Below are 23,683 nucleotides of genomic sequence, written 5' to 3'. Positions count from 1 at the left end.
GATGCAGGAGTTTCCTTGTCTTCTGGATTAGTTCAAAATTACAAAGCTACGGACTTGAACATTGGTAGTCGTAAGCCTGAAAATTGGTCTTTCAACGACGGTTAGAGAATCAATAATATTGTATTAAATATTGTACCTCATAATATTGTATTAAATCTATTTAAAAGGGGTGCATTCCAATTATTTCACAGGAATATATACTATCGTATAAATATTACAGCACTTAAAAAAGAAAATTTTTAAACGCACATTTTCAATACTTCGTTGTTAAAATAAGTGAAATGCTTAAAATATTGTACAAGGAATTTGTGCTTAAATTTTAGTGATTTTAATAAAAAAATGTCAATAAACATCATAAAAACAGTTTTTGAAAGCAAAGAAAAAATCAAATGGAACATAAATTCGAACTACTTTTTGCTCACACGATATTTATATTGTCATGAACTTATTAATGATTTCAAACCGAAAAAAATGATTCGGCTGGCTCAATATTTTACCTTTTGAAGTTTATTCTAGAAATAATGATCAAAAGCCTATGACCTACAAAAAAAATTCTTTACAAATTGAAAAAAAAAAGTATTTCATTCTTTTTAACCAACAATAGAAACTTCAATAGCCTTCGACACATTATCACAACTTTTCGAACAAAAAAAAATCCTAGGAAAACCCTTCCCTTTCCTTCAACTCGTCCATTCCAATTTTCTAAAGTGACACCGTCAACGCCTCATGGCGGCCAAAATGATAAATGACGAATCGAAACTAACTGATAGGGTTTAGAGCCCCTTTTAAACTCGTAGCCATGTTTTGTCCTTTTCCTTTTCGAATCATGACGTAATTGTAAGTTTCCTTTTTTGTTAACTGTGACCTTATCCGTTGTTTTTCAGGCAAACTATCGGTTTAAAAAGAAGAAAAAAATGAATGATAAATAATATTTTCAATTTTGTAATGGAGTATAAAGCTTACAGCGAAATATAAACTCCCATAACTAGTTATAGGTGAATGTTTCAAAAAGAGAAGACAGTTCTGGAGAGTTAGAATAAAGCGCAAACGGAGAGCAATCCATAGATGAATAAAATATTGATGTATGTAAGCATTGCTATGCTCGCAAGGATTTGAATGTTTTATAACATCATTTAACAGAGCATTTCAGTGAAAGATATTTCTATAAGGAGTTTTCATGCATTATATATGTGATGAGAATTACTATCTGCTCTAGAAACTGTTTAAAAATTGTATTCTATTTAATATTAAAATGTAAAGAAACTAGTTATTCATTTTTTATAAGCAATGCTACTAATTGTTGCTAAGAAATGGAATACATTTCGAAAAACAAAACGTACGTTGATAGAAGATTCTTTTAAAACAACTACTATTTTAAAACAATGCTGAATAAAAGATTTGAGAAACTTAAAATATTATATATATATAACGAAAAAATGAATAATGAAAACATCTACTTACTTAACCGAATAACTCATAAATCTAGTAATCTAGTAATGTATAATTTAGGAGGGGGTTTTGTCCCCCAAAACTACGCCACTGGTTCCGATTGAATTATAATTTCGTTATTGCTTCTGAAACAAACCATGTACATACTAATATAATCATGAACAAGATAGCATTGTTGGAGAACAGTTATTGTCATGTAAATAATAATGCAAATTTATTTCATGACATTCAAGCAACATACTTTTAATTTCAATTAGAAATCCAGAAAACATTTTTCGAATGGCTATTTTTATTTAGGTAAGTGGAAAAACGGGAAAATGAATTACTAACTGGTAAAAGTATAGTGGTATATACTAATCATGGAACCACACCTAAACTTCAGTTAAAGCAGAATTACTGTTTGCTGCCTCAGTAAAACTTGAAGATGTTTTTTCTTTCGTAATAAAACCCTACATTGCAGGAATACTAAATTTGAATAAAAGAAAATGTCCTCCTAATTTCATTGTCACTTCTTCGTCATGACATTCATTATCTGCATTACTAAATGAAAACCGAATACTTACTACATAGGTGCAAAAGAAAAAGAATATTGTAATTCTGAGTAGCATTCATGTGAAAATGTAGACTAGATTGCTAAGGAAACAAGAGGTGAAATTTCCTGGTGTCTTGCATTTCTTCAATGTTTATGATATTGTTGTCCTCAATGATTGTATCCTTTGCCACCTCAATTACTCATTCCGAATTCTTTCTTGTGTTCGTTGAAGAACTACAAATTAGTACTTTGCGCATCAGATAGCCCATAATCGATAAAATTCAATCCCTAAAATATAAGAAACATGCCTCTTAACATCGCAAGGCACAGAGGGAAATGAATTCTAGCTTTAAGAATTGCTAGAAATTTATTTGTTGTCACTTTTACTCCAAGATGTTATACTGTATACGCCTACTCTAATGTCTAACTAGTAATGGAACTGAACATGTTAAAACTTATATGTGCTAATATATGTAATTTATATTCATGTAGTTAGTTTATTTTTGTCTAAATTGGGCTCTAACAAAAGAATAATTCGCAATACAATATTACTTTATAATGTAATACTGTTATTGAGTTAATAAGAAAACGAGAAAAAAATTATAATCTTTAAAAAACTCCTATATATTGAATCTTCAACAATATTCATCACTTAAAAAATCATTTACTTTAAAAAACATCAATTTCTTGTGAAGGTCAAAACCAAAATGGCAGATTTAGTTTAGTCCAAATTCTGGCTGTTCTAATGTAAATACATTTTCGTAGAATCCTTGTAAAATTATGAGGTTAAAATCATGCACATTAATCGTCACAAAGTGATATCTAGACGAGGAAAAGCCTAAAATGCTACCGAAGTGTAAGGAATTACTATTGTAGGAGGCAAGACTGAAATATCAAAAGATATTGCCAGAGATTATTTCAATAATAAAAATTAAATTTAATTTATCTTTTATAGAAAATTTTGTCAAAAATAGTTACAAATATTTCATAAATATGTTGACATAAATATAAAATTTCGTTAGATACTCGGATGTAACTGTATTTGATTATACTGAGAAAAAAAAACGGTAAAAACTTCCAGATTATGGTAAAATGTATCGTGTTTCTAACTCTATGGAAAAAACAAAAAGCTCGTTAATTTTTACAGAAGCGCTTTTGTAATGATTTTGGTAAAATTAACAATAAAATATGGTTTCTTATAAAATGTGATAAAATTTGGTAAATGCGGTCAAATTTAGTAATTTTATGATGATAATTTAGAGCATGACATAAAAACCCTTTATTAGGTCAAATTTACTTTTCAGTTTTGTAATGTGTACTAAATGTGTGATAATAAGAATTATAATTTTGAAAACCGGAATTTCCAGTAAACTATTACCATATAATCTGGAAAATTACCAAATGAACGTTTTAAATAGTAAACAAAATAAATAAATAGAAATTTAAACTATCCAAATCTTTTCAGAAACTTTTTTTCTTAATACTTAACAATATGTATTAGTTTTTATTTATTATAAATTCAATCCATTGTAAATTTTTATAGCAATGAAAACTCATAATTCATTTCTAGTCTAAATATATAAAAATAAAGTTAAATATTCCGAAAATTTTGCTTCATCTAACTTGATGAAGCTAACTTGATATAACTTGTTTCGAATGATAGCAAGATGACCAACAAAATATCTTTTTTTTTTAACAAAAAAAAGTTTTAAAAAAAAACTCGCCAGTCAAAATTTAAATTTCGTTTTCATTGAAATACCATTATGGAAATTGACCGGTTCATCTTATTTTCGAATCCAAACGAAAATAAACTACTCTTGGAGAAAAATACCATTTTCCCAAACTACAGAACTTCTAACAACAGAACAATCTCAAATAAACTAAAATAATACACGAGCTCAGATCAGAGTAAACAAAAGAAACACTCTCCTGTGGTTTCAAGATGATTTTATTTTATCAACAAAACTCCACAAACATTGAATTGATCACCATGGCTTTGACGAATAAGGTTTCACTTTTGATGGAAAAGGCGCCAGAGTTCTTTCTGGCTATATTTTTATTTTTCGTTTGTGCCTGCAACAATGCTAAAAAATAAGAGTAAAAATAGTTCGTATTTTGGAAGCAGTACACTTTAATTAAAGCATGTTTAAGGAATTCAAAGCTTAAATGTTTTAAGTTTCGTATGCATTTTTAGTGTTGTTTTAAAACAATTTTTGAAGGATTTTTTTTTAAATATTGTGTGCCGAATTTTATTTTATTTTTGTTATTAAACCATAATATAGTTTAATTTCTGCAATATTGTAAAAGCAAAATCTTGATATTGTAAGGCAGTGGCGTACGCAAGGGAGGGGTTTAGGGGTTTGAACACCCCCCTTGAGCTCAGACAAAATGGCAAAAATAAACATTTTAGTAGAAATTGTGCGGGTATTATTTTTTAAGACTATATATTTTTATTTGCCTTATGCCTACCTTTTTATCTCACGGTATTTCTCAGAATACTGAAAAAAACATTTACTATAATAGGGTTGTACTTTTGAAACCAAATTCACGTGATACTGTTATGGACTGGTTCCTTTCTATTCTGCCAGTCTCGATAGTTTTCGAGACTGGCTGGCACTCACGAGGTCTTTACGCGATGATTCTGGAATCTTAGGGGGAGCGGAGTACAATGTAAGTTTTTCTGTTGTACAGAAATGTGATACTTCCGCTGAAAAAAACGTTTCTAGCATAACAAAATCTGATGAATGTGAAAGTGGCCCTCAAAGTGTTACTTCCCACCCATATGACATTGGACTTTTTTCAGAAGATGCGAGAAGATATTACATTATGTTCTTAAACTTAAAAAAATCAAATCAAAATTTAACTAAACAATGTTGTCAAAATAAAAAATAAAAACTCTCTAGCTGTCTAAATTAGGGAAATAATAGTGCTTTATTACATACTCGAATTTCTTTTAGTAGCTTCAGAAAATTATGAACACCCCCCTTGAAAAAATTCTGCGCACGCCACTGTTGTAAGGAATTTAATCTTTTTTTTGTTTAGTACTTTTATAGTAACTGAACTACAATAATTTAAAATAAACTTAACTTTAAACTTTATACTAAGATGGTTTTGAATTGATACATTGTTTTTTACAAAAAAAAATGTTTTTAAAGCAGCTTATTTGAATAGTAGTATATTAAAAAGTCGTTTACGTAAGGAAAAGTGCATTTTTTTCAAACTGTGTTTTAACATTCTCCTTTTATTTTTCATAAATTACAGCAAAGATGAAAACTCTTTAAAATGCTAAAAAATGGTCAGTTCTGCATATTTCTAAACCATCTATACTAAAACCATTTTATTAATATTATTTTTTCTAAATTGTATATAAAATAATAATTGAAATGTAGTAAAAATAAAAAATAAGGAAACCTTTTTAAAAAAAGTAGCATGAGAGTCATTTTTCATTGCATGTGAAACAAAACTTATTAACTTTATTGGCGGAGTAAGGGGAAAAAAATAGTCAAAACTACCAAAATACGGAATTTACCTTGTTTCTGGCTGTGTGGGAACACCAAAAAGCTCAGTAGTTTTTACCGAAAACTTGACCATTTTGGTAAACTTGACCATAAAATATAGTATGATAAAATCTGATAAAATTTGGTAATTTCCTCATGATACTTTAGAACGTGGTAAAAAAACTACTTATTTGCTTAAACTTATTTCTCAGTCTTTTATTTTTTGCTAAATGTCTGGTAATAAGAACTATCATTTTGAAAAACTATATTTCCTGCAAACCTTTACAATATGAACGGAAAAATTATCAAATAAATTATTTAAGTACCTTATATTTTATTTTTATGAACCATAATTATGCTGTTTTTTTTACCAAAAATATCACTACCATTCATCTCTGCAATTTTACCAAAATTGTTTCCTCCGTTTCTCTGCATGACTTTTCAATCCTGTTTTTCATTGAGCTTGGTGCCTTGTCTTGTTCATATATAGCTGGGACTAAAAAAATTAAGTTTAAAATAGCAAAAATAAAATAAAAAAGATCATTTTAAATTCTACTGTTTCTTTAAGTTTCAGATACATAAATATTGCTTTTAATAGTTTTTTCGTAGAATTCGGTTTAATTACAGAGCGCAAAAATATAATTTTGTGCAACAACCAAACTAACTATACTCATGAAAGGTATAACTAAATTGACTACGTAGATAATTTTATTTTTTTGTCGACAATATGAAACAATTAAATGCACGTTTTCCTTTTTTACTCTAACTAAATTATTACTATTAAAAGAAGAAAAAAATTACTATTAAATATTTCATTCTTAATTTCAATCTTTTATTTCCTGATTCACAATACAAGTCTTTTTTCCAAAAGTATATATAGACTAACTTTATTTAAAATAAAAGTATATATCATAAAAAAGTTATACTAATTATTTATTTTAATTTAGAATTTATATCAAAAATATAAATTTTTGATTACAGTGAAAATATAAAAGTTTAGTTTTTTAATTTAATAGCTTTTTAACAAAAAATATTTGATTTAGTTTATTTGTACAGTTAAAATCTTTCATTAAATATTAAAGTTCAAATGCACTTCCAATAAAAATTTTTCTTTTAATACTATTCTACAGACAATTTTTTTAAAAAAAAATTTCAAATATTTTTAATATAAAAAGAATATGTTATGAATTACATAATATACAGTTACATTGACATTTATTGTGTAATTGTTTGTTGGAAACTAATATTATAGTTAATTTAGTTAAATTTAGTTAAATTTAGAAAAAATAATCAGTTCAGTTAAATTTAGAAAAAATAATTCCGTAAACTAATTAGTTCGCTTTATTTTAAATTTTATTGTTTTTTGTTGTCTAACACAATATCTGATGAACTATTTTTTTTAAATGTCACCAACTTAAAAACTTATTAAAAAAGGGAGAAAAAACTTGTACCGTTTGATGGAAGACTTTACTTTTAAGAGCCTCAAAATTAGTTTTCAGAAATCATAAGCTTAGCAAATTAAAAAGCAGATTAAAATGATATTTGCTCTCTTATCTCTTATAAATTATGAAATATGAAATAAAAATAATAATTTCAAGTTTTAAATTGCGTAAATCAAAAAAAAAAGAAAAAGAATTTTAGAAATATAAAAGAAACATTCGAATAATTTTTTGCAGAGCTTCAAATCGTAATGTTTGCATAAAGTTATTCAAATAAATAATATTTATGCTGCTTAGATAAAAACTGAAAATAATATAATGGAGAAATCTTTTGAACTTTTTCATTTATTTATTTCCATTTTTAAAAAAAGCGACTTAAATTTAAATGATACAAACTAATCCTCTTTCGATCTCTATATTTCCTTTAGGAATACTTTATTTGTGAAAAACATTCATAAATACTTTATTTGAAAAAATAAATATTTATTCAGAGCAATTTCGTTTCGATTAAGCAGTTAATACTTTTTTAATACTTACTTTTAGAAGACTATTTTCCATTCGGAGTTGAGGAACAAACAACAATAAAAAAAGCATATAGCCAATAGCATTATTTGCAATAAGCACTAAATTTTGTGTAAACTCAGAAGTTTTTATTTTCTAGCGTTTTAATATGCTCAATAGTAATCTCTTTCAAAATTCATTCTCAGATGCATCTATTTTTGTAAATTATCTTTCAAAAAGATAGCAAAAAGTATTTTTAACAAAAAACTTTCAAGCAGAAAGCGGATGAAAAGAAAAAATCGAATAATTTTTTTTTACCTCTTATTTTATGCTTAGATTATGAACAACTTTCGGAAAATAAGTTCTTGCAAATTTTCTGAAATCTTAAAGAGATGTTAATCATGTTTCTTTTTCAATTGGACTGTACCCGGAGAAAAATTTTCTTTGAAGATAACCGCACTTTATGGTAAGGAAATTTCTGGTAGAAAAAAATATATAATTCAGAATATTAAATTCATTTTCTGGTCTTTTCGTTCATATGGTAATGGTTTATCTGGGATTCGAGTTTTCAAAATTATAGCTCTTATTACCACAAATTTAGTAAAGTATACAAAACTGAGAAGTAAATTTAACCAAATAAATGGTTTTTATGCCTTGCTTTGAAGTATCAAGATAAAATTAATAAATTTTACCACAATTACAAAATTTTAGGAAACATCATGAAATATGTTCCATATTTAATTGTTCATTCTAACAAAATCTCCACCAAAGCGTTTTGGTAAAAACTACTTTTTACTATACCCATAGAGTCAGAAACACGGTAAAGTTTTCCATATTGTGGTAATTTCAACCATACTTTTTTCTCTCAATGTAATCAAATTCAAGAAATTCTATAAAACCTTAAAAGAATTTCATTTTTTAAATAAAGTATAGTGCTTTTTTCTCTCAAATTATAGCATTATATAATTATGTTGCTTATAGTATTACAATTAGGATTGTTAATAATGGTAATCAAGTTTAAGATAGTCGTTTAAATGCGATGATTAAAAAAAGATTTAACTTGACATTAATTTAAGGCTGAAGGAAATGTAACAAATCTCATGGTTAAGAAGGCTTCAATGTTTTTAACCATGTACTAGTAACGTGATTGATGGCACGTAAAAACTTAGTCAATCTTAGTTTACTATACAGTAACTCCTCCCTTATAAATTTACAGTATAATAACATTGAAAATTAACAATAAAATCAATTTTATAGGCTACGAACTATACCTAAAATTCTAACAAATTTTATTTTTCGTCTATTTCATACTCTTCCGAATCCATATACTTGTAAAATTGGATCTGACTCAAAATATAAGACAATTCCAGAAACAAGTTTGAAATAAATTCCTTATCAAAAATAACAGCTCCAGTTGCACCTTCTTTAAATACTTAACTTAAAACAATTTAATAATTCATCATAAATGTAATTGTATTTATATATCTTTTAAAAATTAAATGAGTTCTCTATTTATTATTCTCAAAAATAAAATAGAAATAGGAATTATATTTCTTATTAAAAAATATAAAATATTTAAAATTTTAAGGAAAAAGTTCAGCTTTTGAATTCACTGATTATTATAATTAATATTAAATATTTTTTGAATACTTTAAAAATATTAACTAAATAGAATTTAACAGGAAGGAAACACAAAAATGAAGAGAAATAGGCTGCTTAAAAATAAAATCTTCAAATCGATTAATAAAAAAGGAACATATCATTTGAAATGCCTTACAGTTACATTTTATCTCATTTCAAAGCGTTCGTTTAATGGAAGTTAAAAGATGGATGAATATTTCATGAAATCAGTCGTCATGAATTCTTTCGCGCTATTTTCTGCGTTCCTTAATAAAATATTAGCCTTTTATGAAGCCATCATGGTGCGTGTTTAACGAAACTTTTCAAAAGACAAAACTTTTAAAAATAGCAGGTCATAAAAAGTTCATTTTTTGGATTAATATGAAAGCCATTTATAGAAAGCTTTTTTTAGGACGAACTCGATCACGTGCACTGAAAAAAAAAAATATGATCAAAATTACCTGGATATGCGTTTCTGGGTCTATGGGAAAATCAAAAAGCTCGGTAATTTTTACCGAAGAGCTTTGGTAAGGACTTTAGTTAAAATTAACAAAAAAAATATGGTTTTATAATATTTTGATAAAATTTGGTAAAGGTTGTAAAATTTGGTAACTTCATCATGATACCTTAGAGCATGACGAAAAAGAAAACTCCATCTATTTCCTTATCAGTTATGTATTTCATACTAATTTTGTGGTAATACGAGCAATACTTTTGAAAACCAAAATTTCCAGTAAACCGTTATCATATAAATGAAAAATTATCAAATAAATCATTCAATTACTGTCTGTTTCGGTTTTATTAAACAGAATTCTATTTTTAAACAGAAACCTTACAGAATTTTCCTTATCCAGAATTTTTTTCTCAGTCTACTCTTTCAACGTCTTTTTTCTACACAAGGATACTCTTCAATTTTGTATTTTTTTTTTTAAAAATTTATTAGATTTTCATTCTTAAGGCATTGAAAACTAAAAATGGAGCGTCCTAAACTAGCGTCACAAATGTCATTGAGAAAAGAAAAATTTCCAGCATGGAGTTTAATAAAAATACATTTGATTAAATAATTTTTAGACATTTGAAAATACTTACAGTTTCTGAAAAATCTGTTCAGTTTTTAACCATAATATTGGTGTCTTGAACAACACAGGATCAACTAAAACTGCATTAAATATTAAATAATCTTTATAAAATTTATGAATATTTTTTTTAAAATTGAGCTGCAGTTTAGTTTAAGTTTAAACCGTAATATCATGCAATCAAGTTGATGAAGTATAATAATATGGTTCAATCTTGAAGCAAATTTAAGAGGTATTATGGCTTAACTCGCTGAAAATTTCTAACTGCTCACGATTTCTCGGTGTTTAGTGTATAGTTCTTCTCATTGCTTTTAAAAGCTTTAATATTCATTTATTTAATTATAAAATAACCAAATAACATTCGAAACGCAAAGTTTGTTAATAGTTTATTCTAAAGCAAGAAAAAATATGGGATTTTGGCTTTAATAATTTTGAAAAACATTAAAAAAACTAAAGTAAAATCGGTGTGGTACCAAATTATTGCGTAAGAACTTTTTCATTATGCCATTGGTAAGTTGTACAGAAACTTGAAAATATAAATGTCTTCAGAATCACCTAAATCGTATATACGACTAGATTTAAATGAAATCAATTTCCCTCTGAATGTTAGTTCCAGCTTTTTTTCTAATTCTCAAATCAAGATTTTCTAACATTAGAAAACACGATACTATATAATATTTAAATGGGAAAGTAGCATGAAGCAAGAAAATTTCAGCAGAATTTTATCGTAGGACTCGATATTTGTCAGTTAAAATTTAAACTTATAAATATTATATAAATTTTATATTACATAAATTTCGATAAATATAATAATATAATATATATTTCCATAAATATAATTTATAATAATATAAATATAAGTTCGATAAATATAATATGGAGTTGTTCGGAAAGTAATTCAGTTTTTTTCTTCCATCAGAGGACTTAATGATATGTTTTCACAGCCGACTTCACACTTAAGCAGCATTTACATTATGCATTTTGACAGCAGATATGAAGTTATGATTATGGCTTGCACGTGAAAAGGTTCGGTTGATTCTATGCATTAGTTTTCTGTTGGTTCTCGTTCAAATATAGAAAATAAAAAACTGCATTTTCGGCATATTTAATTTTTTTTTCATTACCAAAAAGGAAAGAATGCTGTTCAAATAGGAAAAAAAATTATCCAATGTGCATGAAGAAGTGGCATTGACAGAACGCGAGTTCCAAACATGATTTCTAAGAAGCACCACGTTCTGTAAGGCTAGTTAAAGCAGAAAGAGACGTAATAAAGGCATTATTCTAAGCGAACCAGCAACTCGTGAGATTGATGAGAGATTAAGTTTATCGAATTCGACTTTTCATGTTCATTTAAAACGACTGCACTGTAAAAAATTCCGGTGAAATGCACTAGTACCCGAAATGCCGGTAATTTTTTTACCGAAAATTCCATTTTAACCGTAAAATTTTACGGAGCAAAAACTCTGATATATCATAATTTTTTACAGTATAATTTATAAATAATATTTTTCAGTCAATAAGTCAATAAGAAATTTTAATGTTTTAAATTAAGTTACATTAACAATTATTGTAAAATTACCGAATCACTGCAGTTAAATAATTATTATTGTAAAATATATGGCATAACATTTTAAGAAAAAAATCAATTTTATGGTAAAATTAATTTCATGGATGATGCACCCAGGGTACCGGTACTTTTTAGAGTCATTTGATCCGGATTTTTCACAGTCTCAAAGCTCGATATATGGATTTCTCATTTTCTCACGGAAAAATATTAGTGCTGTCTTGTTGACGCTTCTCAAACGCCAAGAAAATGATTCATTTTAAAAACACATTCTTAGACTATAAAACCTTCCAATGAGAAGGTCAAACCAATACCTTAGACTATAAGACCTTAGACTTATAACCTTAGACTATAAAACCAAATGAGAAGGTCAAACATCACCTTGATCAGTTTTTTTTGCCGGCAGAGAACAAAAATTTTATGAGCTTGGAATAATGCTAAAGTCATAAAGGTTGACCAAAATTATTAGACCAGAAAGAGCAATTTATAATTCAATAAAATATTTATTCACTAAAAGAAAATTACCTTTCATTTTCATTAAAAAAAAAACGAATTACTTTTTCAGCAAACCAATATTTAACAGATTAGACATTCAGGAATTTTATGTTTGTTTTATAATTATTTAAATTAATTTAAGAGTAGGAATTTTATGGTGTAAGATAAATAGAAATTTTACGTCGAAAATTGATTTAAATTAAATGTCAATTCTACTTTTAATTATTTGTTTTCTCTTGTATTATTCTGACAACTTTGAAAATTCACTTCCTGAAACTTCATTTGATAAGCCGAATCAAATACGGAATAAACAAGTTAAGGTTGGCTACATTACCTTATAAACCAAAACAAAAAGAGAACTTGCATCTGTTTATCAAATTCGTCAAACACAGATTCGTTAGCTCGATTGTTTTGCATAGAATATTCATTAATTTGGAAACACATCAGATGGAAACGGCAGAAGGTTGGAAAGAATTCAAAATGTTCTTAACTATGCTGAATAGCTAGTTCCATAGAAATATTTATTAACTCCCGCGTGATTCTTTCGAAATTAGTCTATATTTCTGTTTCAGTTATTTTCTCAGAACCTCAAATGAAACTTGGAATTTAAAAATTAAATTGAAATGAATCGAAAGATTATTTCTTGTAATCATTTGAATAATTTGAACTATTATAAGTATATTTTTAATATTATTGGATATCCACTTTTTTGGACCTAATATCAGAGCAATTAAATAAAGTCCTAGGATATAAAAATTAATAAACCGTAATGCTTATATGAACAGATTTATATATTTGTAACATATTTTTACTATTGCTTATTCACTTAGATAAAACGTGTCGTTAAAACTGCCAGGATATGGTAAAATTTACCGTGTTTCCCGCTCTACGAGAGCACCAAGAAGCTCGAAGGTACTATTTCCCGAAGTGCTTTGGTAAAGATTTTGTAAAAGCAATATTAAAATATGACTTTATAATATATGATTAAATTTCGTAAATATGGTAAATAAAATTTTCTAATTTTATCATGATACTTTAGAGTCAGAGCCGGATTATACCTTTCGTAGGCCCTAGGCACAGAGCCGGATTATACCTTTCGTGGGCCCTAGGCATAGCCGTTTTTGGGCCCTCCCCCCACTCCTCCCCTCTTTTCAAAATATATGCTAAAATTTTCTTGCATATTTTTTTTTTACATTTTTATTAATATGGATTTTAATTTACAAATTTGTTTATCGAACTTTATCTGCAATACCGACATACTGCCGATATTGCAGTTGATATCGATAGTACCATTATGATTAGTTCGATCGATAACTATGTTAAAGATAAACTTGTGAATACTTTTCCTAACGTTCACATTGCATTAAGAATATATTTGTCGATTCTTGGATCAAATGCAGAAGGAGAAAGATCTTTCTTCAGATTAAAATTGATAAAAAAATTATTTGCGTTCAACAATGAATCAAGATCGTTTGGCATCGCTCGCACTTATGTCTATTGAATACGACATTTTGCGTAGTTTTGGAATTCGACAGCATAATACAAGATTTCGTTGAATCCAAAAATCGCGAAAAAGTAATGTATTAGGTCATAAGATTCTGCAAAATAATTTATTACCGAAAAATATTATATTTTTATATGTATCTTCATAATTTTGTGTAAAATACACTTGTTGTTTTTAAAGCTAAATTATTTTTGTCAACAAATTTTTTTATCCCAAGTTTTTCGTAGACCCCTAAATTTCGTAGGCCCTAGGCACGTGCCTAGTGTGCCTATAGGTTAATCCGGCCCTGTTTAGAGTATAGCATAAAAATCAGTTTCCCTTTCAGTTTTGTATATCTTACTAAAGGTGTGGTAATAAGAACTTTAATTTTGAAAACCAGAATTTTTACGATAAACTGTTAACATATGAATGGAGAAATTACCAAATGAACTGTTTAAATACCGTATATTTTGGTTTTATAAACCAAAATTATATTTTTTTACTAGAAATGACATTATGGTATTTTCACACATAATAGCATAATACAAGATTTCCACACAGTATGGTATTTTCTCCTATTGTTAAAGTTATTACTAAAACTTGCTGCTTGATAAATAGGCGTTATGAAACTTGACGGTAAATCTGCTGTTGGATATAATTCTCTACATTCGGAAAATTGAAATATTTTATAAAATATAGGTTATCACTTTTTATCTCTCCATATTAGGTAGGACTTTTCTTAAGGGTACTTTTAATTAGTGAGAGTACTTTTTCTGATATATATTATTATCGGGTTAGTTCAAGAAAAAAATAACTAAATAAATACTAGATTAGTAAATCATTTGTATAACCTCTTAATATTTTCTTAATCTAATGTTTTTATTTCTCCAAAAAAAAAATTCATGTTTTTTCAGTATGATCTTAAATTATTATTTATAAATATTTACTCTACAATTTCAAAAATGTCTTAAGACTTTCTCGGGAGCTAAATGTATATTTTCTTTACTCTTTCCTATTATACTTGAAGAGAAAAAAAGATGCTGATAAAATGATGACATTTTCTGGTAAGAAAATACCTTAATTCTGATTCATAAAACCAAAATAAATATTTTTTTAACCATTCATTTGTTAAACTTTTTATTTTGTTATGATAACGGCTTACAATCTGAAACCGAAATTCTGGTTTGCAAAAGTATAGCTCTTATTATCACACATTTAGAAAAAAATTCAAAACTGAAAAGTGAATTTATCCGAATAAATAGTTTTTACTGCATTTTCTAAGATATCATGATAAAATTGCCAAATTTTACCATAGTTACAAAATTTTATCAAATATAAAATCATATTTCATTATAAATTTTAAAGAAATCATAACCAAAATGCTTCGGTAAAAATGGTTCTTTTTAAAATAACATAGAAACACGATAAATTTTATCATATTCTGATATTCTGGTAGTTATTTTCCCTATTTTTCTCTTAGTGTGTTGCTAATTAACTTAGATAATTATCCTTTTAAAATGAAAGCTCGTATCCTAGATATAGGTCTTGCTTTCTTATAAATTATTTTTTGTTCTTCAAATGTCTAATAGCTTTCTACCATGCAATTTTTAATTATATTTCTTAAGTAAATATTGTTTATTTAATTGTTTTAATTTCAAGTAACAAGTATTGAGCCTGATGGCTCAGGGGATAGAGCGTTCGCCTTCCAATGAGTTGAACCGGGTTCGAATCCCAGCGATGGTTGGTCGATACGAATCAGCATCCGGCTTGCATGCTGCGTATACCGATCATGTGTTAGAGTCCCTTTACCATCAGGCTAATCTTGGGAGGTTTTCCTGGTCTTCCTCTCCACGTAACGCAAATGCGGGTTAGTTCCATCAAAAAGTCCTCCACGATGGCAAAATTCCTTCCAATACTTAATCCAGGAGTTCCCTTGCCTTCTGGATTGGGTTCAAAAATACAAGGCTACGGAGTTGAGCATTAGCAGTAGTAAACCCAAACATTGGGTCTGCTGTTCAACGACGGCTATTAAAAAGAGTAATAAGCTTTTGTATAAAATTAATATTCTTCTTCAAATATCGACTAAATTATTGATATGATTTAGTAACGAAACCTATCTTTCCGGTTGATCTTTTTGGATGGAATGACTGAGAAAATAGACGTCTCGCCTCACAATACTGCTATCTACGATCAAATCCTGTTTTGACTGACTTGATGACATAAAGTATTCTCACTGATAAACAGATTGCAGGCTAAAATATGCTTGTTGAGGGGCTAACCGTGGGAGCTTTTTTGGTTTTATACTCTATGTGAGGCAAATACTGATTAATTTTCCTTCAAAAATTCCTCCCGAAGGCGAGTCTATCCCAAATAATTGTTATAGATCATCTCTTGACTTCCAGGTACGGAAAAATTATCACACTGATCAAAATTCCGGATATTCCAATAAAATCCATTTTTATCGGAACACCTAATGGAAAAAATCATCTAATAAATCGTAATTTTTACAGCAATAATTTCCGTAAAGTCACTGAATTATTTTAACTAAATAATTAGAACTAAAAAAATTGCGCAATAATATTTGATGGTGAAAATGGATTTTACGGTATAATGAATTTTATGGATGATGCACCCAAAGTACTCGTACTTTGTACCATAATTTGATGCAGAATTTTTTACAGAGCATGCCTTTTAGCCTTGAATTCAATATCGATCGGCCGTTAAATGCCGATGATAAAATAAAAGTAAATAACTTTTTATCCTCAACTTTTTTATTTAAAAGAAGCCTTCAAATTGAAAGCATATTAATAACGCTTTGTTTAGTTGATTAGTGGTCGTTAAGAGTCAAGTAAAAATAAGCTTTCTCCCAGAAAAATATTTACTTCAATTCCCATTTCATACTCAAAATACATTTTTAAAAAAGTATTTCTTGTTACACTTACCGTCACTAAAACCTACAAAAGGTCACTTCTTTTAAATTTCTGACCGAAACTAGCAGTAGGATTTACATCTATGATAAATTTTTCCTACCATCTAATCCAACAAACATAATTCAGTTTCCGCCATCGAACTCATTCCATGCCAGCTACGAGATATATTTTAAACCCTTCATGGTTACTGTTTGGCAGAAACTAGCAAGGATGGCTTAAGAATATCTTAAAATTAAATATCATTCAATTCTTAATTTAAGATTCATCGCTCATTATGGCTGTAAATTCACGAATCTTCCTAATGAATATCCCCTTTGAACACGATTTATTACGTGAATCGAATTAAATTTGATGATATTGGGCTCGAAGTTGGTTTGCATTCAAAGTTTTACGAGGCTTTTACTATTTGAAAGGAATTAATGTTGATTGTATTGCTGATTAAGTAATCATGGTGTCTTAAAAGTAGATATTGAGAGTCGCTGCTTTAAGAATGAAATGTAAGACTTTTGAATCTTCTTAAAGCATGAAATATTCACTTAAACATTATTAATTTTGTAAACATTTTATTAGTAAATAGTTGAATTTGAAATGCAATTTATTTAGTGTATTGCTGTTTGTATTAATTAAATATTTTTCAATCGATACAAATAAATTACAAACTGGGAAAAATTCCGGATAAAATTACTATTTAAAGTACTTCACCTTGAGTGCAGCATCGTAAAATCGATTTTACCGTAAAATCTATTTTTAGTGTGAAATTTAATATCGTGATTTTTGCAGGAAAATTTATTTAACTACATTAATTCAGTGATTTTACAGTATATAAATTGCTGCATATCATAATTTTTGTTCTGGAAAAATTTACAGTAAAAATGTATTTTACGGTAAAAAGTACTGGCAGCCAAAGTGCAGGTACTTCTTACAGTTATTTGACCCGAATTTCTTCACATTGTAGTATTACGGATGCATATAACAACAGGTGAATAAATATCCAGTTTGAGTTACTCCTTTACGTACAGTACGCAAAATAAAATATGAACCACCATAAATGATCTGATGTAGTGATCTGATCTTCACATTCTAGAACTCAATCTTCATAATTCAAGAAGCTTACATGCTAATAAATTCGTGCAGGCTATATTTTAAGTTACAGAATGAGACACAAAAACGTATTTTCTAAGAATAAACATACCTTTTTTTCGATGGATAGATTTATATTGACAAGAATAGATAGATACACCTATATTAGCATATATTTTAGAACTGCAATTGCAGAAATTTAACAACACATTAAAAAAAAACTACTTTAAGTGGTTTTGTTAACTAGAAATTGTAAATTGCAATTTATATCAAACAAAAAATGCTTTTTTACGTATATATATATATATATATATATATATATATATATATATATATATATATATATATATATATATATATATATATATATATATATATATATATATATATATATATATATATATATATATATATATATATAACTATAATACTAAACTACTACTACTATAACTATACTACTACTACGAAAACTATATAAATGAGAAAATCCAATAGTCTTCCTCAAGACACATCTATTGGAATAATTTAATGCGATATTTCTGAATAAAGAATAATTATCCTAAGATAAAAATTATTCTTTATGTGTGTCGATATCACAAAAAAATATTTGTTGAAAAAGAGCATTAAAATATAAGAAAGAAGCATTTTGACACTGTTTTAAAACAAAAAGATAAAATATAACTTGTGAAATGATTACTATAATAAAGTGTAACTGTTTTCTTTGTTATGAAAGCTACAAATGCAAAGTGACCTTATTTGAGGATAAATTGGTTTGCAGTGACTTAAAAAACTAAACTTGAACTGGTAAATTATTTTTTATATCAACCGAAAGTCCTTCTTTTTATTCCATTTTTAATGAAACGTGGCTTTTAAATAATGACAAACTTAAACTTGTAAAATGTTTAATGTTATAAGGCTTTACAATAACCAATTCATGTCTTTTAAAATGCTTCTTGTGTTTACAATAATATATTTTAATAAGATATTTTAATAAGATGTTTATACCATCTTCAAACTTAGCCTTCTTTTATGGGAAAAAAAGAAACAATCTCGATTCTACGCAACCAAATATTTGGTTCGTACCAACACAGGGGGAAAAAAATCAGAATCAGCGTAAGAAAAATAAAAAATAAAAAAGTCAAATCCCATCCAATCTTCTATTTAATCAGTAATATATTCCTCCGCGACAGAAGAAAACAGCTTGTTATTCCGATGAGAAAGTGGTAAAATTGGAATCTTCTAGTAATTTCATAATGACCTTGGAACTTCAGAATCCTAAAATAGTTTCTTGTAGTTAGAATCGTGAGTAGGAAATTGGCTCTAATCAAAGTGATTGGTCATTCGTTCTGATAGTTTGTGGATCTTGCCAATAAAAACAACACGCGAAGCCTTCCTGTTATTGGATTAACCCGGACTAAAACATATGGAAAAGTAAAAAACACCACCAATGAATACCAAAGTTTTTCCCTCTCCCTTTGCGGAATTTCAATCTTCATGGGAAAAAATATTCAATACTATTTACGTAAACAGAACTGCGTTAAGAGCGCCTACAACAAAACGAGCTGATTGGTTGATATTCGAGGGAAACTGTTGGTGTTTATGAAAATTTAACACATGCGAAATTTGTAATTTATTACTGATATTAGTGACGTTAATGAGAGAATCTCGAACTCAGTGGTTTGTGGCGGTCATGGTCATTACAATCTTGGCAGGGAGAATATTCTATACCAGTGGTTACCAACTGGCGGCCCGCGGGCAACATCCGGCCCGCGAACTAAAATATATTAGTTGTCATTTATTGCTGACAATTTTCGTGAAAAATCTATATGGGTTTAAAATACTTTTCTTTTATTAAAGAAAAACCCTAATTTCTTCGTTTTTTTTTAAATTTACCATACCAACGGTGCAAAAAAATTTATTTCTCAAGTAAAAATCTACTTCTTATTTTAATTTGCAATTCAATACTTTTGCTTTGTACAACTTGATAAAAATCTGACAGTAATATTTAATGTTCCTTCAAACACAAAAGATGGCTGTATAAAATTTTCATAAAGTTGCGGCCCGCCATTTGACTGGTGTTTTCAATTGCAGCCCCGGCCTCATGCAAGTTGATAACCCCGATTCTACACTATGTAAATGAACAGAAGCCCCAAATTCCGGCTTGTTGGAAAAGTATTTATGAAAACAAAACCTAAAAAATTATATATATTACATGTTTTGATGTGATTGCATGGATCCGACGCCCCTGATAATGCTATACTCCAAACTATAAAAAAATAAAAAAAATCAACCAGGAGTGACTTTTCCATTTTTTTAGCATAGCCAAGTTAACTTTCAGCTACAATCGCAATAAACAATAAATATCGGCAATAAAATTAAGCCAAAATGTAAATGTTTGTCCCGATGTTGTTCAATATCAAGAAGAAAAAAAGAAATTTTATAAGCCTGGATATACGGACAAGGATTTTCTCTCTCGGAAAGAATCAAAACTAGTTACGCAATAGAGCTGGTTAAACATCTTCTCAAGATACGAAGAGTGAAGCAAATGTTTGCATTGAAAACGAAACAGTTAAGAGGCTCCTCCCACCACGCGTTGTTTATTATTATTCAATGTTATTTCAATATACAGATGTTTTAATGAGAAATACTAATTTATAGTAACTCAGCGATCATACTGCCACTTCCGGGGAAAGTATTTTAGCTTTAAGTTTATGAAACAGTTATTTTTCCTTCAGCACAATAAAGATAAACATACTAGACCTTATTCTTAGAATATATTTGATATTTTTGAGGGGAATTATTTGTTTCATGTCATGTCAAGGAGACGCGTAGTATAGCCCGAAAAGTATTCATCCTCAGAAACATGAACCAGTTGAATCACCATTTAAATAGAGATAACATCTGAGCTAATAGATCCTATGAAGGATGTGTTGGATATCATCTTAATATTTTTAACATAATTTAACATAAGATTTCTAGCACTTTTTATTTATATGAGTACATAATATTGTGTGAGCTTTTTAAAATGACTTTTAGCACTGTTAAGTCACGTTCATTTAATATCTATATTCAATCTATCTTTTTTCAGAGATAAAAAAAAGGAATTAAAGTTTAAAGTTAAGTTCTCAAAAATATATTTATTTTTGCATAGTTTCATATTGTCGACAATACTAATATCAGTTATGTTTTCCTTTTTTTAAAGATCGTCGTTTCCTGCTGGCCAATGCACAGGTGGAGCACTTTCCTATCATCTACTGTAACGATGGGTTTTGCGACCTGGTGGGGTTCTCAAGGGCTGAGCTTATGCAGAGGCCTGCCACCTGCGACTTCCTGCATGGACCCCTCACCAGCTCACAGGCCACGGCTCAGATTAGAGAATCCCTCACCACCTGCCTCGAGAAACAGCTCGAAATCATCTACTACCGGAAAGATGGTAAGTCTCTGTCCTCTACCCATTTCATAGCTCCTACCATGCGTGTAAATGAATTGCGCCGAATGGTCAATATAAATTTCAATAATAATACGTTGAACACTTGTGACATTTTACTTAATGGCCTAAGTTACATTAAAAATTGAAAGAACTATGAAAAATAATAGATAGTAGGGTTACCCAAATAGAAAGTCGACAAATGTTGTATTGTCCAATTCCACTTCCTCTGTCAGATATCGTCCAGCATAATAGCCACGAGGTCGCATGCGGAAGGTTATAGACCACTCTGCCGCAAAAAACGATGATAAAAGCGCAATGAGGAAGATTTAATCCCTTGACGATCGGTTAATTTCCATGAAAACGATTATAAAAGTGCCTATTTTTTATCCCTGATTAGTGCTGACATCTAGTTTAAAACAAACTAACTATCTACAATTAAATATATTCTGGTACTGACATCTGGGGTGTAAAATGAGAAATAAAATGTTCTCCGGGCAAAAGAAATGAGGGGCCGTTCAAAAAGTACGTACATCCCGAGGGGGGAGAAGGGATTTGCTATTTTGTACGGTTTTGTATGATGGGGAGGGGGGAGGTATTATACAAAGTACGTACATTAAGTTGGGTGTTATTGTTTAAATAATTTAAATTAATAAATTATGTTAAATAAATATTTAATTTTATTTAAAACATAATTATTTTAATTTTTATGAAATGATTATGAATGAATGATTTTATAATTTTTATGGGGGGGTAGACTAATAAAATGTACGTACTCTAAGGGGGGGAGTAAGACCTTGTGTACGGTTATGTACGAAGGGGGGAAGGGGGTTAAAATTTCTCCATTTTTGTGTACGTACTTTTTGAACGGCCCCTGAATAAGTTTTATTCTTATTGGCGTGTTACTACTGAACACTTCAACACGGAAATATCACGGGAGCGAGAAACGGAGGGCGAAACCTCACCCCGTCATTTTCACGGGAGAAGGAAGGGGTTAAAGGCAATACAAGATAAGCCTCGCAGAGATGCTGCAGCCCTCTTGTCTTCTAACAGGTCACGACTGCCTGGAGAACACTTGTATCGCTTACGTATATATGACTATCCTGATTGTCGACTATGTGATTTTAAAGAACCTATGAATCGAAATCATCTTCATCGATATAGGTCACTCCATGGTCTTGATTTCCAGACTGCTAAATACTGGTGTACGAGAGAGCCTCTGGGGAAATGAATTCAGTCTTTCTTTTACTTCTTGCGATTCCTTCTGATGTTTATTGTTCTTCTTTGTTGCATCTGATTGTTTTTCCCACCATTGGAAATATAAAAAAAAGTGTTGTATTCTCGGAAAAAGTATAACGATAATAGAGCCATTATTCAAAATTAAAAAAGTAAGATGATAGGAATACACCGAGTTGATGTCTATGAACGATTAAATAATTAATGAGACAGTATTTGAAGCGAAAGTAAAATCGTACTTAAGTGGATGCGTCCGGAACAGAATGATTTTTTAGCTACGGATTCTGATTTCACAGATACTTTACTCCGACTAACTTTTGCACAGATATCAGGAATCATAAATCTTCTAAGATCTTGCATCATTTCTTCAAGAGCAGTAACGGATTCAATAAAAGTTTAGTATTTGCTTACTCTGTGCTTTCGTAAATCTATATTGATCCCTTCAGGAAATCTTAACACTATTGGTTTGTAACTATTTACTTTCGACAATGCTTGCCAAGAGCAGTTAGACGATAAATCTCCGTATTACGTATACCTTCAGCCACCAAAAAAACAATAAAAATAGTAAAACTTATTTTGTTCTGAACGCATTCCTCTCTGCCCGAATTTATAATCACTCTCATGCGAAATGGTTAATCAGTTGTATGCAATCTATTTATTTATATTTATATCCATCGTTGAACAGTCGACCCAATTTTATGGGCTTACGACTGCTAATGCTCAACTCTGTAACCTTGTAATTTTGAACCCCATCCAGAAGACAAGTCAACTCTTGGATCAAGTATTGGAAGAAATTTGCTTTCGTGTAGGACTTTTTTTTTTGATAGAGCTAACCCGCATTTGCATTACATGGAGAGGAAAACCACGAAAACCTTTCACGGTTAGCCTGACGACAAGGGGACTCTAACCCATGATCCGTCTACCACTGAGGATATTTCACGTCAGCACTGTGGTCGGTGCAAGACGGGTGCGGAATTCGTATCGACTGGGATTCGAACCCGGTTCGCCTCATTGGAAGGCGAAAGCTCTATCCCATGAGCCATCGCTGCCCCAGAGGTATTAATTTGTTTTGGGAAGAAGGGGGACTTTGCGACTCGACAGACTTAACGTGCATCAGTCACCATTCACTACACGGGGCGTCTTAGTCCGGCCTGGGATCGAACCCACAAACTCTTGTACATGGGCACAGTGCCGTGCCAACCAGGCTATCCTGGCCCCCTACATTCAATCTATTGTACCTAGGCTTATTTAAAAGCTCTGGTGAGGGGATTTGATATAGTGTGTCTATAGAAAGAACTCCCCTGGCCACAAAGTCTGAGACCGTCTGCTACTTTGGAAACAAGAAACAGACTAT

General features: G+C 29.3%; 1 protein-coding gene across 12 annotated transcripts in view; it reads left to right on the top strand.

Annotated features, from left to right (window-relative positions):
• The window catches only part of LOC107448675 (voltage-gated inwardly rectifying potassium channel KCNH6), a 346,703-nt gene that overhangs the window by 116,917 nt on the left and 206,103 nt on the right, over positions 1-23,683 (top strand). For all 12 annotated transcript variants that reach the window (XM_071184212.2, XM_071184214.2, XM_071184215.2 and 9 more), the window contains exon 2: positions 20,869-21,099. In XM_071184212.2, coding sequence (XP_071040313.1) covers positions 20,869-21,099 — 231 coding nt within the window. The remainder of the gene's footprint in view (positions 1-20,868; positions 21,100-23,683) is intronic.

Source organism: Parasteatoda tepidariorum, chromosome 10, assembly GCF_982258835.1.
Source record: "Parasteatoda tepidariorum strain Cologne lab strain chromosome 10, Ptep-v5.0, whole genome shotgun sequence".
Taxonomy (NCBI): Eukaryota; Metazoa; Arthropoda; class Arachnida; order Araneae; family Theridiidae; genus Parasteatoda; species Parasteatoda tepidariorum.
The sequence above is the reverse complement of the archived record's forward strand: the minus strand, read 5'-3'. Positions and strand labels throughout refer to the sequence as shown.